General features: G+C 45.6%; 1 protein-coding gene across 3 annotated transcripts in view; it reads right to left on the reverse strand.

Annotated features, from left to right (window-relative positions):
* The window catches only part of TRAF2 (TNF receptor associated factor 2), a 429,606-nt gene that overhangs the window by 16,986 nt on the left and 389,574 nt on the right, over window positions 1–23,046 (reverse strand). The window contains exon 13 of one of the 3 annotated variants that reach the window (XM_069241425.1): window positions 16,503–16,598. The exons of the other annotated variants lie outside the window; for them this stretch is intronic. Coding sequence (XP_069097526.1) covers window positions 16,527–16,598 — 72 coding nt within the window. The 3' untranslated portion in view covers window positions 16,503–16,526. The remainder of the gene's footprint in view (window positions 1–16,502; window positions 16,599–23,046) is intronic. 3 annotated transcript variants of the gene reach the window in all.

Genomic DNA, 23,046 nt, shown 5'->3' on the forward strand with positions numbered 1-23,046 from the left:
GGAGTTAACGTGTGACTTTGGCACGTTTATAGTAAACCCCAGAGCATGCAGGTTTGCTAAGTCTGGTGGTGGGAGACATCAGCCTGGGGCGAGCCCACCTTCTACAGCCAGTCATCGAGGTAGGGGAAGACTGAAACCTCTGACCTGCGTAGATGAGCTGTGACCACTGCCATTACCTTGGCGAACACCCGAGGGGCGCTGGAATGGCCAAAAGGAAGTATAGTGAACTGAATGTGCTTGTGGCCCAAAATGAATCACAAGTAATGTCTGTGGGCAGGCAAGACGGGGATATGGAAAGAAGTCCAATGCTACCATCCAATCTCCTTGGCCCAGGGCAGATAAAACCTGAGACAGAGTGAGCATTTTGAACTTCTTCTTGAGAAAGAGATTGAGGGACTGAAGGTCTAGAATAAGGTACAGACTTTTTGTGCACCTGCAAGTAGCAGGAATAACAACCACAACCTACTTTTCTATGGCTCCCTTGGCCAAGAGAGCAGTAAGTTCCTCGTAGAGAAGTGCCAAGTGATCCTCCAGCACTCAATCGTAAGATGGTGGCATGGACGGAGCAGTAGTTTCAAAGGGGAGGGAGTAGCCCCTTTGGACTACCTGAAAAACCCATCCGTCTGCCATGATGGACTGCCAGTGGGGCAGGTGATGACAGATCCTGCTTCCGACTGGTCCCTAGTGGGGAAGTTTCAGACTAGGAAAGTTTGGAGGCAGCTGCAGGGGGCAGACGGCTGCTGGGCAGACCGCTGGCTCCCTGATCCATGAGGACGGTAAATCCCATGTCCCCCAGCCATGTAGAGGCTGGGCAGCATACACAGCAAGGTGCCTTGAGGGGAATGGACAAGGCTGGGAGCCCCTTCTGTAGCCATGAAAGGGGCAAAAAGTAGACTGAGGGGGATGAGGGACCGCTACAAGGCCCAAGGACCTAGCCGTAGCATGAGAATCGTTGAAGCACTCAAACGCTGAGTCTGCTTTCTTTCCAAAGAGAAGAGCCATCAAAGGGAATGACCATAATGTTAGCTTGGACATCCCCTGAAAAGCCATATGTCCTCATCCAGACGTGGTGCCTAAGGGCCACTAGCTATGTAACCGCTCTGTGATTCGGTTTGGTTGTGTCCAATCCACATTCAACTTTGCTGCATCTCTCCCATCAGCAACTGCTTGGGAAGTACAGCCCGGGACTCCTCCAGGACCTATGGTGGAACTTGCACAACTGTATCCCACAGTGTTAGGAATGATGACTCAAAAGGCATGCAGTTTTCACAGAACGCAATGCCAGGTGGGCGGAAGAAAACATCTTCCCAAGTGTGTCCAGCTTCTCAGATTTCCTATCCGTGGTTGCAGAAGGAAACGCACCCTAGGAAGTGGAGGCCTGGATAACTAGACTCTCAGGGGTGGGGTGTTGCATTAGGAAACCTGGGTCACCCGGTGCAGGGCAATGGCGGAGGGCAATAGTCCTTTTCACAGGAGGCCTCTTGCTGGGTTTGGACCAAGTGCCCAGAAGGACGTCCGTAAGGGCTTCATTAAAAAGGAGCAGGGGTTCAGAGGATGAAGCCCCAGCCTGCAGCGTGTCTGTCAGGAGGTTAGTCCTGACTGCCACTGAAGGCAGCTCTGGGTACAGGACCTCGGCTGCTCTCTGCACCACCAATGAATATGAAGCACCCTCCTCCGTAGCCACAGTAGAGGGAGAGAGCATGCCAGGACGTAGCTAGTCCACAACTTCATCCCGTTCCGTATGCCAGTCCATGGGGTCTTGGAGCTAAAGGGTCCAGCAATCCCACTCCTTCCTCACCATAACCTAGCCCATAGTAATAAAGCTCAGGATCCAAAATAGGAGGCAAGGTTCCTGCCGGCGTCATACGATGTCCACCCAGCTCCGTGTTGGAGTCGGCAATGAGGATGGGCGTGACGTTGGAACTGGCGCAAGGGAAGGTTCAAGTGATACGACCGGCACCGGTTCAGATCTATAAATGGATCCATGGGTGCACCTCGGAGCCGAGGCCGAAGCTGCTGGTGTGGAACCCCAAGAGGCCCCTTCCGACTCTGCGGGCCCGAAGGCGTGCCAGCAGAGTCGAACTGCCCAAAGATGAAGCTCATAGCCTCATAAAACTCTTTCAGCTAGACAGAGCTCAAAACATACCCTGGAAACTTGGGGAAGCATGGTCGGCCCAGTTGCAGGATCCGCAGATGGCGTTCTCAATTGCCAACACTCTTGCTCCCTCATTTTGTCGGCTGATGGAGGTGGTGAAGTAGAAGATCGTTTTGCCTTCTTCAACTTCTTCTTATGCCTCTGTGAGAAAAGGTATCTTTTGTGATGGCAAGGCCCCAGTTTTTCCCTGGTATCTGGTGTGGTCTCAAAGTTGTTAGAGTCCAGGGCCCCTGCTAACCATGTTCCATCGGCCAGATCCTTTTCCCAAAACTCTTGTGATGCATTGGCACAAGTGGTAACACCTTTAGCTGCCACTATAAGTCTCTAGTAAATGGCACCTAGGACATGGGGTACTAATGGTAGACCCCTAAGAGCAGCAGAACATATTGCGCCACCCTCATGAGCCATGCATCCAGATGCACCCAGCACTGCCATTGCAGGCTGAGTGTCTTGGTGCAATCCTAAAATGCAAACTTAACATGGCACACAGCCTGTGTGCCCTGTCCACTGTAAACTCCATGCAATATAGGTAAGTTAACCCCATGGCAGGCCTTCCAGTCCTAAGGCAGGGTGCACTATACTGTAATTATGGGCATAGATACATGACCAACATGCCCTTACTGTGACCTTGTCAAACCTGGGACTTAGTAAGTGAACAGAGCAGGCATGTGCTGGACACTGGTCAGTAGGAGCTTCACACCTAAATGATGGCTACTCTGAACCCTGGGTTGCTTGGTATCAAATAACTCAGAATGATACATCCAATCTGGTACCAGTATTGCATTTATAGCAAAATTTACCCAGGGACCATCTTAGAGGTGACTTCCTGCAAGGCTATCTAACACTGGCACGGTTGCTGACCGGTCACAGCCAGCCTGCCATCACCAGACAAGATTCTGAAACCCTGGGGTGAGACCTCCTGCTTCCTGGGTCCCAGAACAAAGTCTTTCATCAGTGGAGGTGTCACACCTTACTCCTCAGGAATGTGCACTGCTCTACCAGCAAGCTCAAAGGGCTTACCGCCTCTGAAACTCAACCCCCAGGCCTGCTGCTAGCAGCAGATGGCTGCCTCTGTTGCAAACCCCCACTTTTGGTGGGAGCAATGGCGGGAAAACACACAAAGGACAGGATAAGTGGTCAGCCTCAGCTTGCACCACCTCTAAGGTGCAGCATGAGAGGTGACCCCTCTATTTCATTTTCCTCCATCTTGCAAGGTAGGAAAATACCCAATCAGGGATAGGGAAGTGACCTCTGTCCACTGGAAGTGGTCACTAAGTGGATGTAGCCACCCTAAGGTGAAAGACCCATTTGGTCACTACTCGGTACTCCCATAAACGCCCACTAAATGAAGTATTTAGTGGCCACCCCTAGACCTGCAGATCAGATTCCAAGGACACAAAAAAACCAGCAACAAAGAAGACCTAAGGCTCGAGTACTGAAGTCCAACTGCATCAAGAAAAAGACACCAAACCCTGCCTTCCAGGACCAGGAAGAAGCCCCAGTATAGGGACTTCCAAAAACACCAGGACCTCCCACCAATGTGACCTTGATGACCTGCAACCGACCCTCAAAGTGATCAACCTCCTGCTTCCAAGAGCACATTTGTGTACAGCTCTTGGCTCGCCGATTTGCTCTGCACCCAGCTGCCCTTGGCCCTGCACCGAAGGTTTAGCTGTGTTATGAGGGTCCCCCACTCCTTGCGACCTCGACACTCAAAGGGGACCCACAGGACTCACCTTGAAGTTCACCTGTGCAGTGCTTTTCCAAGTGGTCCCCCGCAGTGGGCTTGCATCAGCTCCAAAAACTTTCTGCAGCTGCTCCTGCCGAAACCTGGAGTCGCCCAAACTTCTCCAGGTGGTCCACAGGGCCCACTGACGACCTCGAACTGCAACCGAGAGGAGACACTGGTAAATGCATTGCCTGATTTTATATGCATTTTTTAAAGTATTTCTCCTTTGATTCCTTTGGTGCGTAATAACACTCAGAACTGAGACATTTTCTAAACTTTGAAAATTCATAACTTAAAAAGTACTTACCCGATTTTGATGATCTTGGTCTTAAACATTTTATAAAACTCTGAAGTATTTTGTAAATTGGTATTGAGTCATTCTTTTGAGTGTGTCCTGCATTACTGATACTGTGAGTACAACAAATGCTTTGCACTTCTCCAAGATTACCCTAACTATTAGAGCAATAGGTGGTCTAGTTTTTACCTCTGTAAACCAGCATGTGGTTGCCCGGACCCCCTGCACAGTGTACAATGTTTTGCACACTACATAGAGGGCCAACCTCCTACAGCTTTGACTTATCCTGAACATCCCAAGGACTTGGAATGGGACGAAAAAAATGGGCGGGGGGCTCAGTAACCGATCCCGAGACCATCCTCTCGACCGAAATCAGGACTTACACGGAGCCGAGCACCGAGCCCCAATTAGGTTTAGGGACAGCTTCCTCAAAGCCTTCTGATTCATGGACAGGCAATCAGAGTACAACTTTGGGTCGTGGTCGCGCTCCAGATACCAAAGGCAGACGAGGTGCAGATCCATCACCGTCATCGACCACTTACAGAACCTGCAAGGCTTTAACCCGGTCTTCCTAGATGACATTCTCGACGCACCAGGAGTTATACAATTTGAAAAAACTTTGACAAAACGTCGAAAAAGGCCAATCGAAAATTGACTGAGGGGTACTTTTCTATGGATCAGCGCTGGCTGGCACAGGAAGAAAATAATTGACATCAGTGTGCCAGGGTGGCACCTATATAGGACCAGCAACGTCATGTCCAGCGCAGATTACCCCAATCACATACATGGAGCAATTGATGCCACCTAAGAGCGCACAGGGGTACTGCTCAAGAAAAATCTCCTGATCCAGACTGATACCTGGGGAAAATTAACAAGGTAAGGAATCTGCAACTAGAAGTCTCTATCAGATTCTGTGGGAAACCTACATGAAGGGTTCCAGAGCCAGGTTCTGCCTTACATGCATGTGATATACTTTTAGATCTTTGGTCAAACTTACGAGATCTATAAAATGACAGGTAAATGTCATTCAATGTTTAAATTACACTAAGGAGTTTAATACAAAAAATGGTTGGAATACATAACAGTAAACTATATAATGAATGCTGCTCTAAATGTTACCCTAAGTTATTTATTGATATCAATATCAAAGACTTAATTCACAAATATCTGCAAAAATGTTTTTTTGCTCTTACTACTTGAATTTGGATTATCTTGGTGTAGTACTTGGGAGTTGACAGCTTAGATATATTTAACAGCTTTACTGCATTTTGTTTACAACAATGCAAATAACCAAAGCAAGTAATCAGTTATTTTTATTGGGCCAGTTGGAGGCAGTCTACCATACCAGGTACATTATCATAGTGATATGCTGTTTCTCAAGTTTACAGACAACACATAATACAAATATACCTAGGGTCCACACTGTCAGTGACACACACTTGTGTCTTAGGGGATCGTGGCCCGGCACCCACAGAAGTCTTGTCACAAGGTATTGCTCAAAGTCAGCCACTCATGCCAGTAATATAATCATAAATGTAGGTCACTTGCCTATGGTGGTCGATAATCCAACTTTTCCTAGTTGTCAATAAATACATCCCATTTATCGTATCTCCCTTCCTCCTGCATTTGATGCCATATGTTAGACTGAACAGTTACCTCTGCAATAGCCCACTTCTGCAGGTCAGTTATCCATCTCTGGAGCAGGGGGGTGCATTTGTGGATTTCCACACCACAGCAATAACATGTTCTGCCAACACCATGGCCAGATTGACAAATCTATTAATGTGCTTATACTTGTATAATGTTGGGCGCACCCAGAGTAGTGACTCCAAAATGTCGACGGGGAAGGTGACCATGGTCAATTCTTCCACATAAAGCAGCACTTCCTCCCAGCACCTAATGGTTACAGGGCAGGCAGAGTACGCCCCTGTATACATGCATCCCACTCTTTCTGGTGTCAGATAAGTGTGGTGTATGATATTAAACTGGGTGTACCGCAGCCTGGCATTCATTGACACTTTTTCACAGACTCCAGACACCATTTTCAGGAAGTCTAGGTCAATTTCCACCAGTCTCGATTTTAACTCCTCCCCCGGGATCTGCAGATGGCTCAGCAGTGCACTATAAATTTGAGTGACAACCTGACGTTGGTGGTCATGAGTGAACAATACTGTTAGGCGCTCAGCCGGTTCTGGGCACCTTTTGTGGATCCCCAAAACCATTTCCAAAGGGTTAACAGAGCCCCCAAATAAAGTGCTCCGGGCTCAGCCTGTATGTTTCACACACATTATCAAAAGGGTTGTAAGACGGAACCATAATTGCCTTAACCACAAATTCCTTTACAATGATGCCGGAACAACAAATCAGTCTTTACAACATTCCTTTTTTCCACGAATATGCCTTTTACCACGAAAATATAAGTATCTTACAGGTATAAGTAGAAACCCTTTTTTAAGCTGTTGCCGCACTGCATTGCTCTTTCAATCCATAAGAAGACAGGCACTCCGTATTGGCAGTCAAAAAAGAAAGTTTATTCTGTTAAAATTGCAACGGGAACAGAACGTGCTTTGGCAGACCTTTAGCCTTTGTCAACCTTCTTGCCACCATATTGCTGTGACTTAACGCCAAACGTGATCTCCAGAACCAAACAATAACGAGATTTTAAAATTACCTAAATCTATTTTCAGCTGGAATATATAAACCTCAATAATCACACACAATTATTGAGCAATATTGAACAATAACAAGTTTGTAGCCTTGTGTGAAGAGCAGCATCTCAACTTCACACAATGACAGTGATAGGTTGATAAAGCATCTCTTTCTTCAAATAATACCCATTATTCTTGGTTATAATACTTTCGGATGCGTCTTCTACAATACTGATGTATCCAAATAAAGTATTTTCCGTTCGTTCACTACTGCCCAATTTTATCTAAATGCGAGTCTATAAATCCCATATTACGGTTCTGATAAACACTCATTTTCCATCATCTACACATTGATATGTAACATCCCACGATTACTACTGACTAAATAACCAAATGCATTTCTCTGCACATCACCAACCTAATGGCGACCATCGGTTATTAGAATCTTTCCCGTTTTCAACATCACTGCACCAAAGTTCATGTTGAAGTGACACGGATACAGCTCATACTCATAATCTGAACATACTTGAACTATTTTACATTCAGATACATCTGTTAAAAATTACCAAACCAGCATCTATAATACATTTTTGGGCCCAAGTTGACAAATTCCTACCACCAATTATGAAACCCTTACGGGTTAAGTATTATAGCTCTTCTGATTATCAACTTTTCTAGGCGCCAGGGATAATTTTTGTTTTTTAGAGGTGGGGAGCGTTCCTTTAGGCAAGGGTCGCTCCCTTGGAGGGCAAATTGTATTTAGACCATTTCTGCCCCCCGTGGGGGCAGATCGGCCAATTTTTGTTACCACTGGGCACTGGGGATATTTGTTTTGCGCCAATTTCACGCATGGGTCGCTCCCCTGGGAAGGGGAGGGAGAGTTTGGGAAGGGGAGGGGGAATCAGAAACCACTTAGGCACCAGGGATTAATGTGTGTGTTTTCTTTAGGGGGCAGCCCCTTGGGTAAGGGTCGCTCCCCATGGGGGCACATTACTGTTGGCCATATCTTCACCCATCTTCCATCTGTCGCGAGCATTAGGCCTACCCACGCAAGTGAGGTACCATTTTTATCAGGAGACTTGGGGAACACAGAATAGCAAAACAAGTGTTATTGCCCCTTGTCTTTCTCTACATTTTTTCCTTCCAAATGTAAGACAGTGTGTAAAAAAAGACGACTATTTGAGAAATGCCCTGTAATTCACATGCTAGTATGGGCACCCCGGAATTCAGAGATGTGCAAATAACCACTGCTTCTCAACACCCCATTTTGGAAATACAAAGGTTTTCTTGATACCTATTTTTAACTTTTTATATTTTATACATTAATTGCTGTATACCCTGCATAGAATGAAAACCCACTGCAAGGTGCAGCTCATTTATTGGCTCTGGGTACCTAGGGTTCTTGATGAACCAACAAGCCCTATATATCCCCGCAACCAGAAGAGTCCAGCAGACGTAACGGTATATTGCTTTCAAACATCTGACATCACAGGAAAAAGTTACAGGGTAAAACATGGAGAAAAATGGCTGTTTTTTTTCACCTCAATTTCAATGTTCTTTTATTTCAGCTGTATTTTCTGTAGGAAACACGTGTAGGATCTACACCCATTTCTGTCACTAACTGGAAGGAGGCTGAAAGCACAAAAAATAGGAAACATGGGGTATGTCCCAGTAAAATGTGAAAATTGTGTTGAAAAAAATGTGGTTTTCTAAGTCAAGTCTGCCTGTTCCTGAAAGCTGGGAAGATGGTGATTGTACCACTGCAAACCCTTTGTTGATGCCATTTTCAGGGAAAAAAAGCACAAGCCTTCTTCTGCAGCCCTTTTTTCCAATTTTTTGTTTTTTAAATGAAGTTTTCTCTGTATTTTGGCTACTTTCTGGGTCTCCTTCAGGGGGACCCACAAAGTCTGGGTACCTCTAGAATCCCTAGGATGTTGGCAAAAAAGGATGCAAATTTGGCATGTGTAACTTATGTGGAGAAAAAGTTATGAGGGCCTAAGCGCGAACTGCCCCAAATAGCCAAAAAAAGGCTCGGCACAGGAGGGGGAAAAGGCCTGGCAGTGAAGGGGTTAAAGGTGAATTTTAACTGTTTTTCCACTTCTTCCTTAAACAGAATCATGTATCTTTCTGAAAGCCTCCTTTAGTGTGTTTTCCTTATGCACTCTTACACTTAATCTCGGTACCATATCCTTTCTGACTTCCTCAAAACTCGCATCTGTACTCCAGATTATTCTGGCCTGGAACAATTCCCCTTAAGGAATACTTTCTATTAGAGGAAGAGGGTGAAAACTAATATCATGCAAAATACTGTTCCTCACACTGGGTTTCCTGTGTAATGATGTCTGTATGTTGTTGTTCTCAATTGTCACACTCACTTCTAGGAAATCAATCTTGGTATCACTGATATTACTGATTAAAAGTAAGTTCAAATCATTTCTGTTGATATGACCACCTCCACAGATTGATCTATCAAACCCCCACTGCTCATTGGTAAAGTCTTAGGCTTGAAGTCCAAACCTCCTCCTTCTGAGATACATACACCTTCATTTTCCAACCTTGTAGCTACCATTTCCTCATCTATCACCTCTGTGGCATCCCTCTTTAGTTCCCACAATTCTTTCATCACATGTATATCCTTAATCAACAGATTACTGTATGCTGTTCCTACATTTAATGGATTGTGTCTTATTATTAATTTTATGAATCTTCATCAATTTACATTTTCTTGCAAGTGTAAACAGATCTATTCTGCTTTGCACAGTCATATTTGTTTACACTGCAACAGGAAAGTCCTAATGAAAATTGTTCCATGTCCTTTTCACTTAATTCCATAACCAATAGATTTAAGACCATATTAATGTCTTTCAATATCTTCTGTTGCTACTGGTCACCTTCTCTTGATTTTCTCTGAGCAATTCCTTTGTTCTAACCTCCTCTTCCCTTCTTCCTCTGTCTTTTCCTCTTGTTTTTCCATTGCCTCACCAAGGCCTGTGCTGTGGTTGGTCCTTCCGTTCCTGCGTAAAAAATAAAATCAAATTCTCTTGCAGAATGGTATAGAAATGTATTCTTAATGATTCACCCACATCAGTATACAAACTCTCAATCACATCTATGAGCGGGGGAGAGAAACATGGATGTGAGTGAGTTCAGATACTGATGTGGAGGAATCATTGAGAATAAATGCCTGTACCACTCTGCAATAGGAATTTGATTTTTTACTCACAGCCATTTTAAACAAGCATTGGGATCTCCTGAAAAGTGATTTGGTGAACTGGCAGGCTTTGTTTTTCAGCTTAGATTGATTTGGTTTCCCAGCACAGTTTCTGGAAGCGTTGAAGAACTTATACTCTGGTGCTGAGGCAAGGGTGATAGTTAATACTATAGAAGCAGGCAGAGTTAGGATAAAACAAGGTACCAGGGCTCCAATTTGTTTACATTTTTTAATCAAACCTTTGGCCATTAAAGTTCAGGGGAACAATTTAATAGCTCTCCCTACTGGAAGCTATGTCTAAAATAAATTATTTGCGGATGATGCAATATTATACCTAAAAGCAGATAGAGAGAATATTTTGTGGCTATTAGATGCAATTGCAGGATACACAAAAGTAGGCGGTTATAAACAAAATTTCTCTCATTCAATGCATTTAAAGCCTATTTACCATCATGTTTGCAAACACTCTCTCAGCAAGCAGCAAGGTATTTAGGTATATATTTGACTAATAATCCTGCAGACCTTTTCTAATACAATTATATCGCAACTCTGAATAAAGTAAAAGCTCTATTAGCAAGATGGACTTTATTGCTGCTTACTTTAATAGAGAGAGTCACATTAATTAAAATGTCAATTTTGCCCCTTTTTATTTTTTTTCTTTCTATTAATCTACCTCTGTCAGTCCCTAGTGCCTATTTTCATGAAACTAAGTCAGCTTTTCGAAAAATGTATGTGGCAGAATAGGAATCCTAGGGTCAAAATGCCAATATTAGAATTGGAGGTAGAACAAGGGGGTTTGGTGCTTCCCCATATCAAGACTTACTATCAGGCGGCTCTCTTCGATCATCTTACTAGGCCCTCTACCAGAGACTCTGGACTTGATTGTTTTTTGCTGAATCTTATGGTAAAGGAAAGTGCGGTCCTCCGTAAGACTGCAAAATTATCTAACAAAATGAGGCATAAGACTCTAGGTCTCTTGGTACAATCACTACAGGCTCTTTAGAAGCCATGGGACATTTCTCCATGTCATGCCTATCCTTGACTCGAGGATACACGAATGTGGGGGGTGACGGTCCCGCAATCTATTCTATCTTGCTGGGAGGAGAAGGGCTTTAGAAAATTGGGCGATTTTTTTTGTAGGCTCATCTTAAAAATCATGGGATCAAGTTACCCAGTCCTTTGGGAATGGCACTCTAGAGTTAGATATGTTTTAGACAGATAAAATGTTTCTTAAAGAATAACTATAGGGAATTAAAGACTGAGTTGTCTGCATTGGTTAATATATTTTTGAGAACAAGTTATTAGGACTGGGCAACCAGTATAGATTTCTTAGAAAGGCTATTGCCCAAACAGTGGTAGCGGTGTTTTTAGAAAAAGTAACCAAGTTAACTAGGTGCAACATATCACTAAGACTCCAACACTACCCTCAGAGGAACTCTCATATACCGACCTCCAGGACCAAGAGCCCCCTTCAGTGACACCATTTCCGACCTCGCAAGCACCCACGCCCTCGCCTCTACGGACTACATCCTCCTTGGAGACCTCAACTTCCACCTGGAGAACAACAACGACGCCAACACCGCAGCACTGGCCACCAACCTCTCCAACCTCGGACTCAGACAACTGGTCAACACACCCACCCACATCGCCGGCCACACGCTAGACCCTCTCTTCACTGCAAGCAACCACATCTCCTTCAGCCACACCACCGAACTCCACTGGACCGACCACCACTGCGTCCACTTCACATTCAAGAAACACACCGAACACCACCGCACCCCACCACTGCCGCACCGCCGCTGGGGCAAAGTCACTGAGGACCAACTAACCAGCACCCTCGCCAAGAACCCGCCGACCAACCCGGACTCCGCCGCCATCAACCTCCAACAGTGGATCCTCAACTGCGCCAACACCCTCGCACCACTCAAGAGGCCCACCGTCAACCAAGAAAAGAAAAAAGCAGCCTGGTTCACAGACGAACTCATCACCTCCAAACGCACCTGCCAGAAACTTAAGAAAAAATGGCTTCTCGAGCGCACACCCGTCAGCCTGGCAACCCACAAAGAAGCCACCCGCAAGCACCACCAACTTATCCGACTCGCCAAACGCTCCCACTTCACAGAACGCCTAAACAACAACGCACATGACGGCAAGGAGCTCTTCTGCATCGTGAAGGAGCTCTCCAACCCCAGCGTCAACGTCAACGACGTCCCACCATCCCAGAAACTCTGCGACGCACTCTCCACCTTCTTCTACCAGAAAATCGCCGCCATCCACGACAGCCTCAACACCACACCTCCGCCAGACCCCACCACCGACAACTCCTCCTACGCCGTCCGCCTCACCACCTGGACCCACGTAGATGACGACGAAACTCGAAAGACCATGAACTCCATCCACTCAGGATCCCCCTCAGACCCCTGCCCACACCACGTCAACAACAAAGCCGACTCCACCATCGCCCCCCAACTTCGAAAGATCATTAACCTATCCTTCGATACTGCGACTTTCCCGGACAGCTGGAAGCACGCCGATATCCAAGCCCTCCTCAAGAAACCCAAGGCCGACCTCAACGACCTCAAAAACTTCCGCCTGATCTCCCTCCTCCCCTTCCCAGCGAAGGTCATCGAGAAGATCGTCAACGCCCAGCTCACCCACTAACTCGAGGACAACACCATCCTAGACCCCTCCCAATCCGGCTTCAGACGCAATCACAGCACCGAGACTGCGCTCCTCGCCGCCACAGATGACATCAGACAGCAAATGGACAACGGCAAAACTGCAGCCCTCATCCTCCTGGACCTCTCCGCTGCCTTCGATACGGTCTGCCACCGCACCCTACTAACACATCTCCACGAAGCCGGAATACAAGACAAAGCCCTCAACTGGATCTCCTCATTCCTCTCCGGCAGAACCCAGAGAGTCCGACTCACACCCTTCCGCTCCGAAGCCACCAACCTCACCTGCGGAGTCCCCCATGGCTCCTCGCTAAGCCCGATGCTGTTCAACGTCTACATGGCACCCCTCGCACAAGTGGCCCGTCAGCACAACCTCAGCATTCTCTCCTACGCCGACGACACCCAGCTCATCCTCTCCCTCACCAATGACCCACGCAACGCCAAAGCCAGCCTCCACAAGGGATTAAAATCCATCGCCGAGTGGATGAGAAACAGCCGCCTGAAATTAAACTCCAACAAGTCCGAAGTCCTCATCCTCGGACGCAACCCCTCGGCCTGGGATGACTCCTGGTGGCCCACCGCGCTGGGACCCCCCCCCTACTCCAGCCAACCACGCACGCAACCTCGGCTTCATCCTCGACTCCGCCCTCACCATGTCCAAACAGGTCAACGCAGTCTCCTCCTCCTGCTTAAACACCCTCCGCATGCTCCGCAGGATTTACAAATGGATCCCAACGGAAACCAGAAAAACAGTGACCCAGGCCCTCGTCAGTAGCAGACTTGACTACGGCAACGCACTCTACACAGGCATCCCAGCAAAAGACATCCAACGACTCCAACGCATCCAGAACGCCTCCGCCCGCTTGATCCTCGACGTACCCCGCCAATGCCACATCTCCCACCACCTGAAGGACCTCCACTGGCTCCCCGTGGACAAGAGGATCACCTTTAAACTCCTCACCCATGCGCACAAAGCACTACACAACGCCGGACCCGCCTACCTGAACAACAGACTCAACTTCTACGTACCATCCCGCCAACTCCGCTCTGCCAACCTCTCCCTCGCCATCGTTCCCCGATTCCAATGCAAGACCTCCGGCGGCAGATCCTTCTCCTACCTCGCCGCCAAGACCTGGAACTCCCTGCCGAACCCCCTGCGCCAGACCCAGGACCTCCTCACCTTCAGGAGACTCCTCAAGACCTGGCTCTTCGACCAACAGCAGCACCCCCCCCCCTCCTTCAGCGCCTTGAAACCGGGTACGTAGCGCGCTTTATAAATTTAATGATTGATTGATTGATGGAGATTGGGCACACGTTTTCTTCAGCTCCAGGTCTTTTGGGAAGAAGTATTTTTGGAGATAAGTAACGTAATTCATGATCCTACATTACCCAAGGTCACTCTGGCTCTATTTGGCTCCTCCCCAGCAGTGTATAAACTTAAGAAGTCCTCCCAATGGTTTGTTTCATTAGCAATTGCAGCGGCACATTCCTTGATACTCCAATTAAGGAATAAACACCAAATGTTCCCACTATTATATCCTGGTGTGAAAAGAACTAAACGATTTGAAGAAGCATATGCAAAAAGAGTGGGAGCAGTTTCAAGGTTTCTTAAAATGAGGGGGGAGTGGGAGCTTTTTAAACCTAATTTAGAAATTACCAGACATTGTAATCTATGTTTCTAAGGGTAGGATTAAGGAATTATTTTGTATATATATATATATATATATATATATATATATATATATATATATATATGCATTTTATATGTGGATGGATATTTCTGAAACGTTTTGATAGATTCAGGTATGTTCGCATTCCATGGTGGTTTTCGGTTATGACCTCATAGATAATCAGCATGTAAGTGCTTTTTATTCCTGCACGTAGTCACTTTAACGTTTAGGTGATAATTATAGTTGATATGGAAGAAAGGTTTTAAACTCGTTTTGGCGCTTAGGCACTTTAGTAATTGCAAGCATTGTTAGAGGGGTTTTTGGTGGGTCTAATTTAAAATTTGCACTTTATTCCAGGCAAAAGTATCAAAATAATGAGTGGTTATTGTTGCTGTCTTGCCCTTTCTTTTTTACTAATTTATATACTATGATGAACTGCGCTGATCACTTTATTTATGTTGAGATTAGGTTTTCATTTTATACCCTGCCAAATAAAAAGAAAAAAAAATAAAAGAGTTTATAGTGCACCTTCTAAGGTGTAGCTGTCCTAAAATATATGGAGGGCAGCATCAAATTACAAGTCCACAAGAGAATCCTGCAACACCTCAGAGCGATACAACATGGTGCTGAGGCTTAGCCGGTAGCCTGGCATGGGCGGGAAACACATGCAGGTAAGATTAGTGAAGTGAAATACAGTGTGACTGATGGAATATCTTATGATGAGAGGGGAAAATAGAGAAAGGAAGTTACGGACTACGGATCTGGAATCAAGGTATATAATAGGGTTTGACAGTAAGGAACCCCATGGTTCGAACTGTAGTGAAGAACTGAATGTACATCTTTGAATGACTAATATGTTCATGGCTTTCAGATAATTAGCTATGTATGGGAAATTATTGCATGATTTTAAATTGGTTTTATTATATTTTTACAGGGCCGGAAAGATTGGAGAAGGGAAAGGTGATAAGCAGAAGAGCTTTAATATATTGCCCGTAAGGGGGTCATAATTGGTGGTGGGATTTTGACCAATTGGGCGCAATAATGTATTAGACGCTACTTTTGTAATTTTTAACCTAAGTATCTGAATGTAAAAGACTTCAAGTATGTTCCAATTATGAGTATGAGATGTATCCGTGTGTACCGATGGCCGCTAATAGGCTAGTGATGGGCTGAGAAATGCATTGGGTTATTTAGTCCGTAGTAATTTTGGGATGTTACTTATCAATGTGTAGATGATGAAAACCATATAATGGGAATTATAGACTGGCATTTAGTTAAAACTGAGCAGTAGTGAACTAACTGAAAACACTTTAATTGGATACATCAGTATTGCAGGAGATGCATCGGAAAGTATTATAACCAAAAATAACTGGTACTGTTATTGGAAGAAAGCAACGCTTTATTTAACTTATCACGGTCATTGTGTGAAGTTGAGATTCTGCATTTAACACAAGGCTACAAACTCATTATTTAAGTTTCATCATTGCTCAATAATTGTAGATGATTATTGAGGTTTATATCTTCCAGCTGAAAATGGATTTAGGTAGTTTTAAAATCACGTTAATGTTTGGTTCGGGTCATCATGTTGTTGTGTAGGCTCTCATTATTCTAATGAGACTACTGGATTTGAGCGGCAGAATCACTTGCACTGTGGGGGACTGAGTCTAAACCCACTACAGGTGACACCTGTTGGCCTAATACAGGTTGTGCTCTGGCTAACTAGCAGTGCCTCATATCCACCCAAGAGCAGGGATGATGGGGCAGCCGAGCGCATGACAACTGACTCCTCAGGGAAATCAAGGTCACTCAGATCGCATCCGTTTCTCTCAGTTACATTAGTCTCACATATACAAGGACAATCAGAGGCAGAATATATTTCAATAAGATTTTATTGAAGCAACTGCATCTTAGATAATAAAGCATGTACTGCAATAACTAGGACGATGAAGCATGACAGGATTAAAATTGTGACAAGGAGACTAAAGCATAAAAATAACGCTATCATATTGTCACTAGATTCATTAAAATAGCTCCTACATAGGCTATGTCAGAGCACAGCATATTAAGCTCTATTTCTGCCCTTCAGGTTCCCCTGGGAAGACGACATCCCTCATACCTGAGCAAGAGGCCTGTAGTGTACTTAGGCAGCTGTAGCAAAGCACTCCGGACTCAGCATACAGTCGTGGTCATCTGGCTGGAATCTCCCTCTAACCTACATGGGTCAAAGTAGTGGTTTTATAATAAAACAGCTGATGTTCCAAGAAAGGATCCCTACGTAAGAATGTGTATGTTTCTATGAACACTAGAGATAAAGCTTTAACACGTTTGCTGGCAACCTATCTTACTGCAGCCTTTATGAAAAGCACAGAGTGAAAGAAATGTCTTGTTTAAGAACGCAGTGCTGACCTGGGCAAAGAACAGCTAGACAGAGAGAAATAAAATGACCGCAAATGCGGCTGTTAAAATAATAAACAAAGCTGAATAAAATATATCTAGGTTAAAGTGCACAGAAGCAGGCCTAGTTCGCTAAAATAACCTGTATGAAGCTGTAGCTAAAATGGCTACACAACAATGTATGGTGTTAAAAGTCAAAGCAATATGGCGGCATGCAGGTTAAAAAAGGCAAAAGATTTGCAGGAGCGTGTTTTGTTCCCATTGTGATTTGAACTGATTAAACGTCCTTCTTGGACTGCATATACGGAGTGCCTGTCTTCCTGTGGACTGAAGGAGCAATTTGTGTGTGTGTGTGTGTGTGTATATATATATATATATATATATATATATATATATATATATATATATATATATATATATATATATATATATGTATGTATGGAAAATGTCACTTACCCAGTGTACATCTGTTCGTGGCATGAGACGCTGCAGATTCACATGCTGTGCATTATCCTGCCATCTAGTGTTGGGCTCGGAGTGTTACAAGTTGTTTTTCTTCGAAGAAGTCTTTTCGAGTCACAAGACCGAGGGACTCCTCCCTTTCGGCTCCATTGCGCATGGGCGTCGACTCCATCTTAAGATTGTTTTCCCCGCAGAGGGTGAGGAAGGAGTTGTGTATATAGTAAAGGTGCCCATGCAATGGAGTGAGTATGTATGTACATAATGTGTATAAAAATAGTATATATTTACAAATTTACAAATGTACAAGTTTCATCAACTTATAATGGCTACAGGCTCCCGGGGAGGCGGGAGGGCGCATGTGAATCTGCAGCGTCTCATGCCACGAACAGATGTACACTGGGTAAGTGACATTTTCCGTTCGATGGCATGTGTAGCTGCAGATACACATGCTGTGCATAGATTAGTAAGCAGTTATCTCCCCAAAAGTGGTGGCTTAGCCTGTAGGAGTTGAAGTTGTCTGAAATAATGTTCGTAATACAGCCTGTCCTACTGTGGCTTGTTGTGTTGTTAACACATCTACACAGTAATGTTTTGTGAATGTATGAGGCGTAGACCATGTGGCTGCCTTACAGATTTCTGTCATAGGTATATTTCCTAGAAAGGCCATCGTGGCGCCTTTCTTCCTAGTGGAGTGCACCTTTGGCGTAATAGGTAGATCTCTTTTTGCTTTAATATAGCAGGTCTGAATACATTTCACTATCCATCTGGCAATGCCTTGTTTGGATATTGGATTTCCTGCATGAGGTTTTTGGAAGGCTACAAACAATTGTTTTGTTTTGCGAAACTGTTTTGTTCTATCAATGTAATACATTAGTGCTCTTTTAATGTCTAACGTATGTAAGGCTCTTTCAGCTACTGAGTCTGGTTGTGGAAAAAAGACTGGGAGGTCCACTGTTTGGTTTAGGTGGAACGGTGATACAACTTTTGGTAAGAATTTGGGATTTGTACGGAGAACCACTTTATGTTTATGTATTTGTATAAAGGGTTCTTGTATAGTAAATGCTTGTATTTCACTTACTCTTCTAAGAGATGTGATAGCTATTAGGAAGGCTACTTTCCAGGTTAAGTATTGCATCTCACAAGAGTGCATGGGTTCAAATGGTGGACCCATGAGTCGTGTTAATACAATATTGAGGTTCCACGAGGGAACTGGTGGTGTTCTCTGGGGTATAATTCTTTTTAAACCCTCCATAAATGCTTTGATGACTGGGATTCTAAAGAGTGATTTTGAATGTGTAATCTGCAGATAGGCAGCTATTGCTGTGAGATGTATTTTAATGGAAGAAAATGCTAGTTTAGATTTTTGTAAGTGTAATAAGTAGCTTACGATGTTTTTTGCGGAAGCATGTAGTGGTTGAATTTGATTATTATGGCAGTAATAAACAAATCTTTACCATTTGTTTGCGTAACAATGTCTTGTAGTAGGTTTTCTAGCTTGTTAAAAGGCCTCCATACATTCTTGTGTAAGGTCTAAATGTCCAAATTCTAAGACTTCAGGAGCCAGATTGCTAGATTGAGCGATGCTGGATTCGGGTGTCTGATCTGTTGTTTGTGTTGAGTTAACAGATCTGGTCTGTTTGGTAGTTTGATATGAGGTACTACTGACAGCTCTAGTAGTGTTGTATACCATGGTTGGTGAGCCCAGATTGGTGCTATTAGTATTAGTTTGAGTTTGTTTTGACTCAATTTGTTTACCAGATAAGGAAGGAGTGGGAGAGGGGGAAAAGCGTAAGCAAATATCTCTGACTAACTCATCCATAACGCATTGCCCTTGGACTGAGGGTGTGGATACCTGGACGCGAAGTCTTGGCATTTTGTGTTTTCTTTTGTTGCGAATAGGTCTATTTCTGGTGTTCCCCAGCGTAGAAAGTAAGTTTGTAGTATCTGGGGATGAATTTCCCATTCGTGTGCTTGTTGGTGATCTCGACTGAGATTGTCGGCCAACTGGTTTTGAATCCCTGGGATGTACTGTGCTATTAGGCGAATGTGATTGTGAATCGCCCAATGCCAAATCTTTTGTACTAAGAGACACAGTTGTGATGAGTGTGTCCCTCCTTGTTTGTTTAGGTAATACATTGTTGTCATGTTGTCTGTTTTGACAAGAATGTGTTTGTGGGCTATTAGCGGTTGAAATGCTTTCAATACTAGAAACACTGCTAACAGTTCTAAATTATTTATATGTAGTTGCTTTTGTTGAACGTCCCATTGTCCCTGTATACTGTGCTGGTTGAGGTGTGCTCCCCACCCCATCATGGAAGCATCTGTTGTGATCACGTATTGAGGCACTGGGTCTTGGAATGGCCGCCCTTGGTTTAAATTTATAGGATTCCACCATTGAAGCGAGAAGTGTGTTTGGCGGTCTATCAACACTAGATCTTGAAGTTGACCCTGTGCTTGTGTCCATTGTGTTGCTAGGCACTGTTGTAAGGGCCGCATGTGTAGTCTTGCGTTTGGGACAATGGCTATGCATGAAGACATCATGCCTAGGAGTTTCATTACAAACCTCACTTGATAGTGTTGGTTTGGGTACATGTTTAATATTACATTTTGGAAGGCTTGTACCCTTTGTGGACTTGGAGTGGCAATCCCTTTTTGTGTGTTGATTGTTGCTCCTAAGTATTGTTGTATTTGGCACGGTTGTAGATGTGATTTTTGGTAGTTTAGAGAGAACCCTAGTTTGTGTAGGGTTTTTATGACGTATTGTGTGTGTAGAAGACACTGTTGCTGAGTGCTGGTTTTTATTAACCAATCGTCCAAGTAAGGGAATACGTGAATGTGCTGTCTCCTGATGTGAGGGGCTACTACTGCAAGGCATTTTGTGAATACCCTTGGGGCTGTTGTTATGCCGAATGGTAACACTTTGAATTGGTAATGCACGCCTTGGATTACAAATCTTAAGTATTTTCTGTGGGAAGGATGTATGGGTATGTGGAAATAAGCATCCTTGAGATCTAATGTTGACATGTAGTCCTGTTGTTTGAGCAAGAGAATCACGTCTTGAAGTGTCACCATGTGAAAGTGATCTGATTTGATGTAAAGATTCAGGGGGTCATTCTGACCCTGGGGGTAAAATCTGCCAGGCCAACGACCGTGGGAGCACCGCCAACAGGCTGGCGGTGCTCCCTTGGGCATTCTGACCGCGGCGGTACAGCCGCGGTCAGAAACGGAAAACCGGCGGTGTACCGCCGGTTCTCCGCTGCCCTGGGGAATCGCCGCCATGGGGATTCCGACCCCCATACCGCCATCCTGTTCCTGCCGGTTTTGGCCGCCAGGCAGAGGATGGCGGTATGGGGTGTCGTGGGGCCCCTGGGGGCCCCTGCAGTGCCCATGCCGATGGCATGGGCACTGCAGGGGCCCCCGTAACAGGGCCCCACCAAGATTTTCAGTGTCTGCCATGCAGACACTGAAAATCGCGACGGGTGCTACTGCACCCGTCGCACCCCTTCTACTCCGCCGGCCGCATTCGGAGCCGGCATCCTCATGGAAGGGTGTTTCCCGCTGGGCTGGCGGGCAGCCTTCTGGCGGTCGCCCGCCAGCCCAGCGGGAAACCCAGAATAACCACGGCGGTCTTTTGACCGCGCAGCGGTATTCTGCCGGCGGGACTTTGGCGGGCGGCCTCCGCCGCCCACCAAAGTCAGAATGACCCCCTCAGTGTTCTGAGGTCTAATATGGGTCTCACTGTTTTCTCCTTCTTTGGAATTAGGAAATACAGGGAGTAAACACCTGTTCCTTTTTGATGGTTGGGTACTAGTTCTATTGCTTCTTTTTGTAACAATGCTTGGACTTCTAGTTGTAACAGGTCTAAGTGTTGTTTGGACATATTGTGTGCTCTTGGAGGCACATCTGGTGGCAATTGTAGGAATTCTATGCAATAACCATGTTGGAAAATGGCTAGGTCCCATGCGTCCGTAGTTATGTGTTCCCAGTTGTGGTAATATGCGGTAAGTCTCCCCCCCCACTGGTGTTGCGTGGTGGGGGGGTGTGGCATTGAAGTCACTGTTTGGTTTGTGGGGTTTTTGGGCTCTGGAATTTCCCTCCTGCTTTAGGAAACTGTCCACCCCTATATTGTCCTCGAATCCCCCCTCTCTGATACTGGCCCTGATCAGTGAGTCTGACTTGTGAGGTGGAAGGCTCTGTGGTTTGGGCACGAAACCCCCCTCTAAAGTGTGGCTTCCCAAAAGTGCCTCTGCTCTGTGGGGAGTAGAGCGCGCCCATGGCTTTGGCCGTGTCCATGTCTTTTTTCAGTTTCTCTATTGCCGTATCCACTTCCAGCCCAAAATAATTGTTGTTCGTTGAACGGCATACTCAGCACAGCCTGCTGGATTTCTGGCTTAAATCCGGAGCTCCGTAACCATGCGTGCCTACGAATGGTTACTGCGGTGTTCACTGTCCTTGCTGCCGTGTCTGCTGAGTCCATAGCCGACCTTATTTGGTTGTTCGAAATAGTTTGACCTTCCTCAACAACCTGTTGGGCACGTTACTGGAACTCTTTGGGAAGGTTTTGAATGAGATGTTGCATTTCATCCCAATGTGCCCTGTCGTATCGAGCCAGTAGAGCCTGAGAATGGGCTATCCGCCATTGATTGGCTCCCTGTGCTGCCACCCTCTTGCCTGCTGCATCGAATTTCCGACTTTCCTTGTCGGGCTGTGGTGCGTCTCCTGAGGTTTGGGAGTTTGCCCTTTTTCGGGCTGCTCCCACTACCACCGAATCAGGAGTTAATTGTTGTGTGATATATACAGGGTCAGTTGGGGGAGGTTTATATTTCTTCTCCACCCTAGGCGTGATGGCTCTGCTTTTTACTGGGTCCTGAAACACTTGTTTGGCGTGTTTTAACATGCCTGGCAGCATTGGCAAGCTTTGGTATGAGCTGTGGGTAGATGACAAGGTGTTGAACAAAAAGTCGTCCTCTATGGGCTCTGCATGCATTGCTACATTATGGAATGTAGCTGCCCTTGAAACCACCTGCATGTATGCAGTGCTGTCCTCAGGTGGTGATGGCCTTGCCGGGTAGCAATCGGGACTATTGTCTGAGACCGGTGCATCATACAAGTCCCATGCATCCGGGTCATCTTGGGTCATCCCCGTGTGTGTTGGCGACTGCATCAGTGGTGGGGTTGCTACCGGGGACAGATGTGGCGAATGTAATGGAGATTGCTGTGGAGAGAACCTTGGTGGTGTCTTCTCTTTAGCCACTTTCGCTTTTGGCTGCATTTCCGTTTCCTGGAATGCGAGCTTGCGTTTGATCTTTATTGGAGGAAGAGTTTGTATTTTCCCCGTGTCCTTTTTTATATGCAACCTCCTCTGGGTATGGTCTGGCTCTCCCATGCCCAGTTCTTGTTCAAATCTGTGCTCTTGTAATTGAGTTGAAAGGCCTTGCTCTTCTGTATAGGAGCCTGCTTTCGGCTCCGAGGCTGCATGTTTCGGCACCAAAGCTTTTTGCACAGTCTTTTTTGGCTCCGATGAAGCCTTCTTGACTTTCAGGGTGCCGAACTCTCGGTGTCGAGTTTGTTCGGAGCCAGTATCTCGACCGGAGTCGGATGTCTTCGGCTGTTGGGAGGCCTTTTTCGGTGCCGATGTTTGGTCACCGTGTTTTCGGGTTAAGCCATGGCCTGTTGGCGGTGGCATTCCCTTGCCCTTCATTATCTTTGAGTGAGTCTTTGCCGGGGCTGGTTTACTCACAGTTTGTTGCTGCGTCTTCGGCTGCTCACTTTTGGACTCGTCCGAGTCCGAATCTCGAATGGAG

This window comes from Pleurodeles waltl, chromosome 6, assembly GCF_031143425.1.
Source record: "Pleurodeles waltl isolate 20211129_DDA chromosome 6, aPleWal1.hap1.20221129, whole genome shotgun sequence".
NCBI lineage: Eukaryota > Metazoa > Chordata > Amphibia > Caudata > Salamandridae > Pleurodeles > Pleurodeles waltl.